This window comes from Mustela nivalis (genome assembly GCF_964662115.1).
Source record: "Mustela nivalis genome assembly, chromosome: 8".
In the NCBI taxonomy this organism is placed as follows: domain Eukaryota; kingdom Metazoa; phylum Chordata; class Mammalia; order Carnivora; family Mustelidae; genus Mustela; species Mustela nivalis.
In genome coordinates this window covers 130,621,411-130,634,440 of record NC_139027.1, presented here as the reverse complement: position 1 = coordinate 130,634,440, position 13,030 = coordinate 130,621,411, and the positions used below count along the sequence as shown (strand labels likewise).

The 13,030-nt window shown below is 55.2% G+C and overlaps 1 protein-coding gene across 3 annotated transcripts in view; it reads left to right on the top strand.

Annotated features, from left to right (window-relative positions):
• Window positions 1–781: 781 nt before the first annotated feature.
• CDH22 (cadherin 22) overlaps window positions 782–13,030 on the top strand; it is a 68,691-nt gene continuing 56,442 nt past the window's right edge. For 2 of the 3 annotated variants that reach the window (XM_082744766.1, XM_082744764.1), the window contains exons 1-2: window positions 782–1,408; window positions 9,251–9,545. In XM_082744766.1, the coding sequence (XP_082600892.1) occupies window positions 1,154–1,408; window positions 9,251–9,545 (550 nt within the window). In that variant the 5' untranslated portion in view covers window positions 782–1,153. The remainder of the gene's footprint in view (window positions 1,409–9,250; window positions 9,546–13,030) is intronic. The other variant, XM_082744765.1, reaches the window with a different exon arrangement.

Here is a 13,030-nt window from a genome sequence, read left to right as displayed (position 1 = left end):
GAGATGGATTGATCTGGGGACAGCAGTGCTGGTCCAGGAAGGGGGAGCAGTGTCTCTCAGATGCTGCAAAAGGAAGGTTTTCTGGGGGAATGTGGAGACATTGTGGCAAGCTCAGAGGGGTTGCGGCCCCGCCCAAAGTCACTCAGGGAACCTCCATGCAAGGCCCCCTGGGATTCAGGTCCCCCACCGTTGAAGGGGCCCACGCAGCCATTAGCAAGAGAACAGAGGGCCCTTCCTGGGCTTCTGTGTTGGGTGGAATGACCTCTCACCTGCTTTGAGGAGGTGTGAATGTGGGTGGCAGGCTGGGTCCGGGACTCTGGGCACCCAGGAAGCCTGGGTCCTGGGGGCCCTAGAAAGGCCTGCTCCCTGTCTAGGGTGGGGAATTTCCAGGGGGTGGGCTGGGGTGGACAGATTGCCAGCCAGGGAAAGGGGAGGCAGCTGGGAAGGTCCCTGCTCCCGTGGGCTTGAGGGCTGGTGGAGGACTCCGGAGAAGCTGAGCAGGGGTCTTAAGAAAGTCGGGGCAGGCTGGGGGAGGACAGGTGTGTGATGGGAGTTGAAAGGAAGCATCCAGGGCTGGAGTTGGGGGGTAGGTAGGGGAGGGGCAGAACTACTAGACCGGAGGACCAAGAAGGTGGGGGGACCCCTAAGGATCACAACGGGTGTTTAACTGACGCCTAAACGTCGAGAGGTCCACTCAACCTGCCCTGCCCCCACAAGGCGCCTCCTCTGATGTTCTCTTGTTTCTCCCGCAGGCTCCGGGCCAGGTCGGGACCGCCCCTAGCCCTCCAGGGATCTGCCGGGCCCCTACCAGCACCCCTCTGCGCGGGGACCATGGCGCACACCCGCCTCGGGAGCCGCGGAGGCGCCGCCTGGTGATCCGGCCAAGGCGGCAGCGAGGGGGGCGCGGGCGGGGACCCCGGGGGCCGTCCATGCCCCGGGTGCGGCCGCGCCCCCTCCCCCTGCAGCCGGGCGCCCCCGCCGCTGGGCGGCGCGCAGGGCGGCGGGCCTGTCCGGGTGCCCCGTCGGGGGCGGCGCCCCGGCGGCCGCACTGAAGCCACCATGTGACGTGGTGCCGCTCCGTCGTGCCACCGAGCGGCGACGCCCTGGTGCCTCCCGTCCAGGCTCCTGGGCCCCGGCCCGGTGCAGGCCAAGCATGAGGCCGCGGCCCGACGGTCGGGGGCTCCGGGTGGGAGCCGCGCTGTCGCCCGCGCTGCTGCTGCTGCTGCTGCTGCCGCCGCCGCCACCGCTGCCGGGACGCCTGTGGGCGGCGGGCACACCCGCGCCGGCGGCACCTGGGGCTCGGCAGGACGGCGCGCCGAGCGCCGGGCGCGTGAAGCGCGGCTGGGTGTGGAACCAGTTCTTCGTGGTGGAGGAGTACACGGGCACCGAGCCCCTGTACGTGGGCAAGGTAAAGTGGGCCCCCCGCACCCGCTGCCCCGCGCCCAGGACCCCTGGGACGCTAGGGACCCGGTTCCCCCAAGTCCCGGTCCCGGGTCCCTACTCCTAGCCCGCTCCCGGCTTGGGGCAGAAAGCAGGGTGGCGCGTTCTGCTCATCCCTCCCCGTCCCAAGCCCTCCTCCCATCCCCCTCCCCTGCGCCTCTCAGAGCAGAGCCGAGAGATCTAGTAGGTAAACCCAGGCCGTCACAGCTGGATCCATCTAGAATGTAGAAACAAGTTTGCAAATCTGATCATGTCACATACATACTGTCCCCACTCTGCTTAGAATTCTTCAGTATCTTCCCATGCACTTGGGGTCAAGTCCAAATTTCACTGGGTTGCCTACAAAGATCTGGGTCCCCTGTAGCCTTACCTCCTGGCACACTCCTCTGAGTTTCAGGCCCAGGGCTCTTCTGACGGTCTTCACAGTGCACTGCTCCTGCGAATGCCCCTTCCCTTTGTCTGGGTTATTTCCTCCCCCTGAACAGGTCAGTCCTACTCCTGCTCCTGCTGATTAATCTATACTGACACTCAGGTCTCCACTCAAATGCCACATGTCCAGAGAGGCTGGCCTGAGCACACCAGGCTTAGATCCCCTGGATATGGCCATCCATCCTTGTCACGATGCCTTCCAACGTCCCCATAGCGTTCCTTCATAACACTTAATTATGCATGTGTGTGTTTGATTATGCAGTTAATGTATATATTTCCTATCAGTGTTTGTTTTCCTCACTGTCACATCCAGCACTCCGCACACATATTGTTCATAAACTGTTCGTATTAAATGAATGAATGAATGAATGAGTGAATGAATGAATGAAAGCTACTCTCTCAAACTGAGTAAATGATGGTTAGTGAGGCTAAGCATCTGTGCCTTAGGAGTATGTGAAGCTGGGAGAGATTTTTGTTCAGCCATTCAATTCTCAGCCCCTCATGGGTGCAATGCCAGAGAGGCAGAGGCAAGTAAGATCCAGCTTCTGCCATCTGGGGGCTCCCCAGAGTAGCAGAGAGCTTTGATACATGATTCACAGGTGGGCACCTAGTGCCGAACAGACATTCAGTAAATGGTATCTGTTGGCTGGCTTCATGGAGGAGAACACACGTGAGCAGGGTTTTGATGTATGAATAGGAGCTCCTGGGGCTGATGAGGAAAAGGGCATACATAGCCCGTGCAAAGACGTGGAGGCCTGAGGGAGCCTGCCTGAGTCAGAGACTTGTCAGCAGTTGAGGGTGCTGGAACTCTCTGATTTCTGCCCGTCAGCCTTCCAGGAAGTTTTGGTCAGCAGAGACAGGTCAGGGGACCAACTCTGGAGTTTCCTGTGTGCTTAATGGGTCTGAGAATTGGAAGTTTGATCAACCTTCTCAGGTCAGAGGCTCAGGGATCAGGGATCGGGGATCAGGGAGGGGAGGAAGGGCTTGATGTAAATCTCCTGGTTTGTTTTGCAGGAAACCTAGATTTTCTCTGGTCTAGACACAGTAATCCCTGGTCCTTGGCTACCTTCCCCTCCATCCATGTCCTTGCTCAAGGTCACCTGGCAAACTAGTGGCAGAGCCTAGGGCTCCTGACTTTCAGCCAGGGCAGTGAGATGGTGGAGCTGGCAGAAGGAGGGACCATGTCTGGCCAGGCCGCAGCTGATGGTGAGGAGACCAGGAATGCAGTCTTGGGGGCCAGATGCACCTGAACTTAAGGCCTGCCTCTGCCAACCCAGACTGTATTACCTTGAATGAGTTACGTCACCTCCTGAATCTGTCTCTTCGTCTGTAATGGGGGGCTAAGAGAGCCCATTTCCTAGAGTTGCTGAAAGGATTAAGGAAGAAGCCAGCATATATGGTGTTCAGACTGCAGTCACGTTAGCTGTTCTTCGTTGTTTTCTCGTTATTCTCATAGGACGCATTTAATCCGTAAACGGCAAGGTAGAAATCATCATTCCCTTTGGGAGCAAGGAAACCAAGACTGAGAAAGGGCAAAGTCCTAAAGGGGACAAGCAACTTGGCCAAGGCTTGAACCTGTGTGTGTGTCAGAGGCCAGTCCCAGTCTGATTCTTTTAACATCTCTGAGACGTCCGGCCCTGAGAGGCAGACTTGAGTCCAGGAAATCCCCAGAGAGGCAGGGAAAGACATCTGCCCAAATGTCAGCTTGGTACTGTCAGGTACCTGAACTCTGTCGTCTGCCCAGCAGTTGGGGCGCCCAGGCCTCCCCATCCCCCAATAGTCCTGAAACCAGCAGAATCCACTGCTGACTCAGCACATTGCCTGTAGCTGGCTGGCCATTGGCATCTCAACAGCCTAAGGGGAACCCCACCCCTAACTCCAGGAACCAGAGTCAGTGGCCTTAGGAAGTCCTTTGATTATAACACCAGCAAACTGAGGCCAGAGGCAGAGAACATCAGACCAAAGTCTCCCAGCAACACAGTGACAGAACCAACCCTAGAAACCAGATTTCTGGACACCAGCTTAGGGCCCAGGGCAATGTGAGTGCCCTTGACCATGAGCCAAGCATTGTGCCAGGCCGGAGTGTCTTTCTTCTCCTTGGGGCAACATCTCCTAACATCCTCATGGCTACCATGACCATGTTACCCCCCTCTTCCATCATCTTCACCCAGAGCCCCCCTCCCTTCTTCCCAGAGCGCACCTCTGCAGGGAAGAAAGAGAATTTTCCATCTCTTTGCAAACATGTGCCCAGAGCATACTGCCTTCGGAAAGGTGGTATATAGTATGTGGTTCGAGGGGGCCAGCTGGAGCCAGAGCTGCTGGGGGCTCAGATCCCAGCTCTGCCCCTTATATCTCTCTGATTTGGGGCACATTACTGAACCTCTCTGAACCTCAGGTTCCTTATTGTTGTCGAGTGAGGCCTTTACTAGCCTGTCCTCAAAGGGCTGTGGTGAGGATTTACCGAGCTGGTATACGTCAAGAGCCAAGAAGAGCCAGCGCCTGGCACCTGGCTTGTGCTGGGTGTTAGCTTTTGTAGTTATAGGTCTCGCCTGTTATTTCCACCAGCTTGAGCCTCCCAGCTACACAGACACTCCCAAACCCCTTCCCCAAACCCTGGAAGCCTTCTGGGCAACCCATGTCCCAGGATTCTCCACCCCAAGTGGTGGCAGGTGGGGCGGGGAGAGGTGGTCGCTTAGCCCACCCCTCACTCAGTATGCAGTTGGAATATGAGGAATACGGGTTTGCACTTTTAAAAACCACCTGTCCCCTTGCAAGCTGAGCCCCACCTTTGTGCAGGCCATTGTATGCACACACACACACACACACACACACACTCTTACCACACTCTCTCACTCTTTGGGGGAAAGGCCTTCTCCACGGTTTCAGTGAATTCGCTGCTTCCCGGTCCCCCGCCCCAGGGAGGCACTCGGAGCATCCGTCCTTGTCGAATTCCAAAGGTAGCTTAGCAACAACACCATCCGCAGAGTGAACCCCGGGCGCCCAACGGTAACCTATTTTACACGCGCCTTCTCCATCACTCACCGCCACGCTCTTGTCGGCACCCGCAGGAACCGCTGGGGTCCGTGATTGTCACTGAGGCCCCAACACCCACGGCTCCCTCCCCAGTCCTGCCCCGTGGACAGCCCAGCCACTTCTTCCCCTCACCTGCCCCCAGTACCCACCCTCCAAGCAGCCTCCCAGATTTCCATACAATCTGGGTACTTTGACTAATCCCTTTTCCGAACTGTAATTTCCCCAGAGGCTTCTGTCAGCTGGATGTGGATTTTGTAAGATTTTTAATTTTTTTTCTAAAAAGATAGAATTATGGGGTCAGCACTTATGACCAACTCCTGTGGGCGGTGAGATCTATTTTAGATATACAGCAGGATTAAAGTGGGGAGGAGAGCAGATTTAATTAAGTTGCTAATATTTAAAGAAAATTGATGAACTCCTGGTTTACGAGTAGCACAGGCGTGAGCAGACCCCTCATTCCGGGGGGAGGCTTTTTATTTGATTTGCTTTCCGTTTAAATCCTGGACTCATTTTATTTGCGTAGCTGCGCTGTCCGTTTAATTGTCTTTAATAAGGAAAACGTACTTCTGCTCGCATTTAATTTTGATTTAATTAGGAGGAAGTAATTAATGGCCTCGTAAATCCCATTTTTCAGCTCCCCCCGGGATGAAAAGCCATCACTCTCGTGTTTTTCCCATTGTTTATGATCTGGGCCTTGGGCCTGGGGAGCGGGCTCTCCTCTGGGGCTGTCCACCCTTGATGGCGGTGGAAAGAACCCAGACTGTGGACTCAGGCTTCAGGGTTGCCTCTTGCTGGCTGTGTGACTTTAGAGGAGACTTAGGCCCTCTCTGATCCTCAGCTTGCAACCTGTGCAGTAGGGAGGAAATAAACTCTGATTCACAAGATCTTCATGAGACATCCATGAGGTCACAGTCAACGGTCTAGAAGTGTGTCTAATGAGTCTTCTCTGTAGTCTAGCTCATGCGTACCTGGGATTTGACAGTGACTGGATCCTCCAGAAATCCCAGAAGGCAGGTGGGGCATTTTAGTGACTGTCGTATATTTCATTCTTCATTCTTCATATTTCATTCTTCATTTTTGATATGTTTGGCGTCATGCCTTGTGCTGGGTACTGGGTAGAAGGCACTTGATCCTCAAGGAGCTTACATCTCACACTCCCACATGCATGTACCCTTACACACACACACACACACACTCAACTCTCTCACTTCCCCTTATTTTCTCTGCAGGCCTACTCAGGACACCTATGTGTGCCAAGCATGGGGGTTTCAGAAGGTGTGAATCAAAGTTAGTCCACACCCCTGAGGCCCAGGACAGCTGGGGAGACAGCTGTGCAACACTGAGGTGTTATGGGGAAGTGTGGAGCAGAAGGGAGTGTGCGTGGGCAGGATGAAGGCTCTTCAACCAAATGGGTTGGGGCACCTAAGAGGACTGTCTGAAGGAGGAAACAAGCCCAGTTTAAAAGGGAAGAAGGTACTAGATGATGCTGCTGTCTCTCCAGTGGGTCAGGATTTCAGCCTACGGTCTTGTGTCAGACATTGGGGGATGAAGTGCGTGACCCTCGGTCCCTCCTGAGCCCAGGGTGGGAAAAGGAGAGGGAACTGGTCTGCACGAACACCTCTTTCATGCCAGGAGCTTCCACCCGTTATCTTATGAATCATCTGAACATGTGGGAGCCATAGTGTGTCCTTTACAGATGAGAAGACCGAGGCTCAGGGCCATACCACAGGCCAGTGGCAGAGCCTGAGCTGACACCCAGCTGTTCCCGATCCCCAAGCCCATCGTCTGTCTCCATATGTGATTTGCAGTCCTTTTCCAAATGATGAAGTAGAGGCCCAGGTCGAAGAGGCCGCCTCTGACTGTGGCCGGTACAAGGCCAAAGGTGTGTCCAGCCCTCTCCCCCAGCCAGACTGACAGATCTGCAGAGGCTGCAGAAGGACAGACTGCACTTTGGAGTCAAACAGACTTGGGCCCAGCTCAGTATCCTCACCTGGGAAAGGTCGATACATGGACAGGCCGGCGCTCCAATGTTGAATTAGATTTCCGCAGAGGCCCGCCACACACCTGGCCCGTGGCCGGCGCTCCATAAGCAAGAGTGCTGTCCTCCAGCCTCCCCTCACAGCTGAGAGTCTTGGGAAATGTTCTTCTGGGGGTAGAAATGTTCTCTCTGGAGCCAGGACCCACGTGCGCAGGGCAGGCAGCCGCAGCCCAGCCCAGACCTACAGCTCTGAACTCTTAACTCCTACCCCCTGCCCCCACCCGTTCCGCTCTGTCTGACTCTGCAGTCCCCAGAGAGTGGCCATTGGGCCACCGCATGAGCGCTATGTCATCCTTCACGGGAGAAGCACATCAGTGACATCACCGCCGGGTTCCACTCCCTCCTCCCCACCCGTCCCGCAGGAGTGTCCATCCCTGTCCAGGGTCTGAGTTCACACGTAAGGAAGGTCTGCCGCGACATGATAGAGACCCAGGGGGCAGAAAGGGAAGGCAACAATGATCTACCTCGGGTTCAGGTCATTACAAACATGCTCTCATTGAATCCTCACCGCACCTGTGCTAGGGAGGGCTCGATCTGATTTCTCGGGGGAAAACAGAGAGGAAAAATGGTCATAACATCAGCGAGTCATGGGATCAGGAAACTGGCTTCCTGAACTCAGCTGTGTGACTTCCCCTCTCTGCATCTCCGTTTTCTCACCTGAGAAATGGGAAGAATGATGTTTCATAGGGCAGAGGTGAAGACGGCTAAGGTTGTCGCTCTTAAGCGTCCCCCCACGTGGTGTCTATCCCACCGCACCACGGTGTTTGCTGACTCCGTAAGCACACGCCGAGTCTGATTGGAAAGTGGATGGAGGTGCTGGAAGAGGGAACAAATTTACCCTCTCCTATTCCCACGTCCCCTGGGCCAAGGTGGAGCGAAAGCATAAACAGCAAACAGGAGAGACAGGTCTCCTCATCCCCAGCACTGCCAATGATTCAGGGCTGACGTCCTGAGATAATTTTATTGGGGGCATTAAACTGAGTTATGAGGTTTTTACAATACAGCCACTTATGAGAAATCTATTAACAGTAACTGGACAGGAAGAAGGCTTCTCAGTGGAGCCCAGAACGGGCATTAATTGGGGCAATCTATAACAGGACGGGGACCCGGGAAGGTTCCACCAGACGCCTCCATTTACTCCCCGCAATTTCTGCTGAGAATCAGCAGACTCGCCAAAAAGAGAGAGATGCCCATTAATCGGCTAATGAAATATGAAAATGTTTATGGGCCATTCAATCTTCCAAATGGCACTTCTATAATCCACCTTTCAGACACAGAGTTCCACCAGCAGAATTTATACCCGGGCTCCTCCTGCGTGGCAAGGGGTGGGATTTCATCCCCCTCCGTGACGACTTCATTGGTACCTGTTGTCCTGCTGTGTGGGCTGGGGTACGTGGCATCCTGGCCTGAAGGGGGCTTTAGAGATTCTGTCACTCACGTTACATCTCTACGGAAGCTTAGAGTAGAGCAGGGACCCACCCAAGGTCACCCGCTTCATGGGACACTTTTCCCTCTGCTTGGAGTTGCCTCGGAAATTTGGGAATCGGAGAATCGGGACCTAGGTGTATCTGTTTGGGAGAACCCTCTTGCTACTGCTTCCTTGCCTAAGAGATCTCAGTTCAGTGAAAACAGCCTGGGACTTGGAGCCTGGCGGTGCCTGGATTAAATTGCACTTATATATAGCTAACATTTAGTAAATAATATAACAGTAACGATAGCTCCCATTTATTGGATACTTATAATGTCTCAGGCAGGGCTGATTTTCAGCTAGTACATACCAGTGTTCTTGTGCCGGCCGTGAACATAGTGACATAGGCCCCCTCCCCCCACGCATAGTAAATGGTCTCCCTCCTCTCCCTCCTCCCCCAGTTCCCTCAGCTCCCCGGACCTCTCCGTGATCCAGTAGCCAGAGGGTCCTGCCTGGCCCAGCTAGGGTCCTGCGGCCGTAAGATCTTGTGGCAGTGCCCCTGCTGGCCTGGCTGGTGAATTTCGTGTGTCCCATGGTGCCAGGCAGGTACTAGAGCCTTCTGTAGATTTTAAACACTTTTTTCGGAAACTCTGAATGGATGAGTATGTGAATCACTTAGCACGGCCCCAGGCACAGAGCAGGGGCTCCGGTGATGAGCATTCCCTTCCGTCCTCGCTCCCTTCACTCCCTGCCCGCGCCGTGGGCCAGGCTCAGAGTCTGGGCAGGTGGGGCTGGGCCCATAATTCCCAGCGGGGTCAGAAACAGCCGTTTGTAAGCTTGTTAGAAATGCAAACTCCGAGGGCCCGCCCCGGACCCACTGACCTTCCTCTCTGCCTCCCCAGATCCACTCGGACTCGGACGAGGGTGACGGGGCCATCAAGTACACCATCTCAGGTGAGGGAGCTGGGACCATCTTCCTGATCGATGAGCTGACGGGAGACATCCACGCCATGGAACGCCTGGACCGTGAGCAGAAAACTTTCTACACGCTGCGGGCTCAGGCCCGGGATCGTGCCACCAACCGCCTGCTGGAACCAGAGTCAGAGTTCATCATCAAGGTGCAGGACATCAACGACAGTGAGCCCCGCTTCCTGCACGGCCCCTACATTGGAAGTGTGGCTGAGCTCTCACCTACAGGTGGGCGGCGGGCCCTGGGGGTGCTGGGCGGAGTCAGGGGCTGGGGCGAGGGGAGCTGCCAGGTTCGGAGTGGGAGCCTGTTACAGGGACTGGCTGATCCTCTGGGGAGAGGCAGGAGAGACAGGAAGTGCTGCCCCAGGCAGGGGATACAGGCATGAGTCCAGGAGCCCACACGGGCTCAAGCAGAGTGATGACAGGATCACAGCTGCACACCCGGACTAAGACACACACATGACCCCAGCCATGTACATGGACACTGACCCCACATGACTCGGACTGGGTAGCCAGAGCAACATGCTTGGCCACGGTCACTCCCACAGGCCCAGCCCCACTTCCAGGCTCAGCAGCTCTCCTGTACACGGCCTTGCCCAGAGTTCAGCTCCACGCTGACCTTGCACAGCCCTCGGCCACAGTCCCACACAGGGGCAGGCACAACTGAACACGGGCACACCTACATCTCAAAGAACCAGAGTGGAACACAGCTAGAACGAGGCTCAAGCACACAACCAGACACGGCCTCACACCCGACAGAGCCTCCTACAAAGCCCCTCAGGAAACAGCACCTCGCCCGTATGGAGCTTGTGCACAGAAATGACCACCTATGTAGCCATAGGCTAAAGCCACGAACAGAGGTGACCCACCTGGGCCTAGGCTCTAGCGGAGAGCAGCCACAACGGGGAGGGGCACGGCGACAGGGGCAACAGCATCCAGACAACTTCGTTTCCTGCCCACGGGAGACCCCAACACCAACCTAGGTCCCAAGACCTAGCCACTTGGGAACACAGGTTCACAGAGACGGCTGAGCCCCAGACGCAGGTCAGCAGCACGTAGCTGGGTATGGCCGCTAGAGTGCAGGGGCACCGGGAACGCACCATGGCATGGGTAGATCAGGAGCCCACACACCAGAACCCCTGCGTGTGAGAAGAACGCAGGAGAGGCCACACTCGGAAGCTCACCACCACACAGCAGCGGGACACTGGAGCGAGAGGTTGGATGACTATACTGGCTCCCGTGGTAGGGCCCACTGAGGCCGGGACTCCCAGGAGAAGCCGGAGTCACAGGCAAGGGGCTCAGCCATCTTCTGCAGGGAGTTACCCCAGGCACCTGCATGCCAGGCTGGGTGGAGAGCAGTGGTCCTCAGTCCTCGACACCTCACATTCCATCCCTGACATACTGTGGTCGAGGGCTCAGGGCTGCCCCTCTCTGGGCCTTCCAGTCCTACTAGGGCATGTCAGAGGCAGGGGGTGTCTGAGCTCGGAGAGGGTGCGGGCAGCCCCCGCTTCCCCAGATGGGGCTAAATCTGACAGATTGGTGGGGAGAGAGCCAGCAGCCAGGGATGGAGAGGAAGAAGTGGACCAGAGATACGGGTGGGCACAGGAGGACGGTGGGAGGCCAGGGAACAGTGAGGGCGGGGACGCGGGTGTGGGCTGGTGCGCACACATGCACAGGTGTGCACGTGTGCCTGGTGTGCGTATGCGTTCACACACGTGTGTGCACGCACATGGCTAGGCAAAAGGCACTTTATGGCCTCTGTGTGCATACGGCATACTATGTGTCTGAGAGTATCCATTTATTTATTCGACAAGGGTACAGGAGCACCTACTATGTGTTGGGCACTGGGAACATGCCGTTGAAGAGACAGACAAGCTTCCCTCTCATGGGGGGTAACTTTTGGCTGAGAAAGGCAGGCAGTGAGCGAGTAAACAAACAGAGCATTGGGAGGTGAAGCTAGAGCGCTTCTCTGAGGAGGTGACTGTGAAACAGAGACCTGAAGAAAGGAAAGGGTGGGCCCTGGGGGGAAGAGCATTCCAGGCAGAGGGAACCATACCTACAAAGGCTCCAAGGAGAAGTGGAGAGGTGATCAGATTGTGCAGCCCCGGGGTGCCTAGTCGGGCCTTTGTCTTTTACGATGAGCAAGCTGGGCAGTCCGCAAAGAGGCTTGTTCAGAAGAGTGACATGGTCTGACTTAGTTTTAAAAGGACCTCACTCTGTTCTGTGAAGATCGGGTGGTGATGGGATTGGGGCGTGGGGCAAGGACAGAAGCAGAGGAGCATATTGTAATTACCTAGGTGGGAAATGATGGTGGCTTGGAGCAAGGCGGGATCAGAAAGGGTAGGGAGAGGAGGTCGTCTTTGGGATCTATTTTAAAAGGAGAGCTGAAAGCATTTGCTAATGGATGGGATGTGGGGTGTGAGAGAAAGACAATTCAGGGATGACTACTGAGGTGTTGACCTGGACAATTAAATAGATGGGTTTCCATTTGCTGAGATGGGAGGAGCAGCGGGAGAAGCAGATCTGGGGGACGGTGTGAAATCAGGAGTTTGGTTTCAGTTGGGCTAAGGTTGGAAGTACTTACTAGACAGCCAAGTGGACATCTTCAATATACGGGTTCAGTGGAGAGATCATTGGAAAAAGCTAAAGTTGGAAGTACTTACTAGACAGCCAAGTGGACATCTTCAATGTACGGGTTCGATGGAAAGATCATTGAAAGTTGTTGGTAGCAAAGACCCATGGACTTTCAGAGCCTAGTGATTACTTAGAAATTAATTTTGCAAATGGGGGAAACTGAGGCTCAGAGGAGCAGTGATGTGTCCAGGATCACACAGCAAATCAGGGGCAGCGAAAGCCCCTGATGTCCCCCCATCCAGCAGCCCCTACTCACTGACTTAAACCCTGGCCCTGTGTCTCTTCATCCCAAATGGATCCACATGGAAAAGACCAGAAAGGTGACACAAGGTGAGGCTGGAGAAGGAAGCAAGAGCCATACCCAAAGGACTTGATGGAAGCACAGAACCTGGGAAAGGCTAAAGCAAGGGAGCCAATCCAGTGCAAAGGTCCTGAGGTGCATTTTAGAAAGCTCTCTCTGCTACGGTTTGGAGAATAGGTGGGGATAGGGGACTCCAGAGGGAGGCATGGGCCAGGTGCTTGTCCATCACTTTACTCCCACTTCAACTCTGAGAGGTGATGGGACTGATGGTGGCATCCCCATCGAACAAATGGGAACACTGAGGCTCAGAGGGGAGAAAATGTGTCCACCATTGCATAGCAAGTCAGTGACTGAGCAAGTCAAGTCTTGGTTCCTAGACTGTTGGAGTGGCAAGAGTCATTGCATCACACTCGGGGTAACTGAGGCCAAGAGAAAGACAAGGACACTTTCAAGGTCACCCAGATTGTAGGAGGCAGAGCCAGTCCCCGGGTTCATGAATATCAATCAGCTTGAGGAGCTTTTGCCCTGCCTCCCTTTCCCCTCCCAGCTCACTGACTCTGACATTCAGCTCAGGAAAGAGTCAGGCATTGGATTCAACTTGGACAAGCCAAGGAAGCCAGGAGGAGAGGGAGGAAACAGAAATTAAATTAGTTTATTTCATTTAAGCAACTTTTTGAAGAGGAAGCAAATCTGACACCGGGGTGCTTGTGGAGACTCCAGGCAGCTTTGAAAATCAGTCACAATTACTGAGCCTCCTGATCTGGGCTGAGGAGGGCGG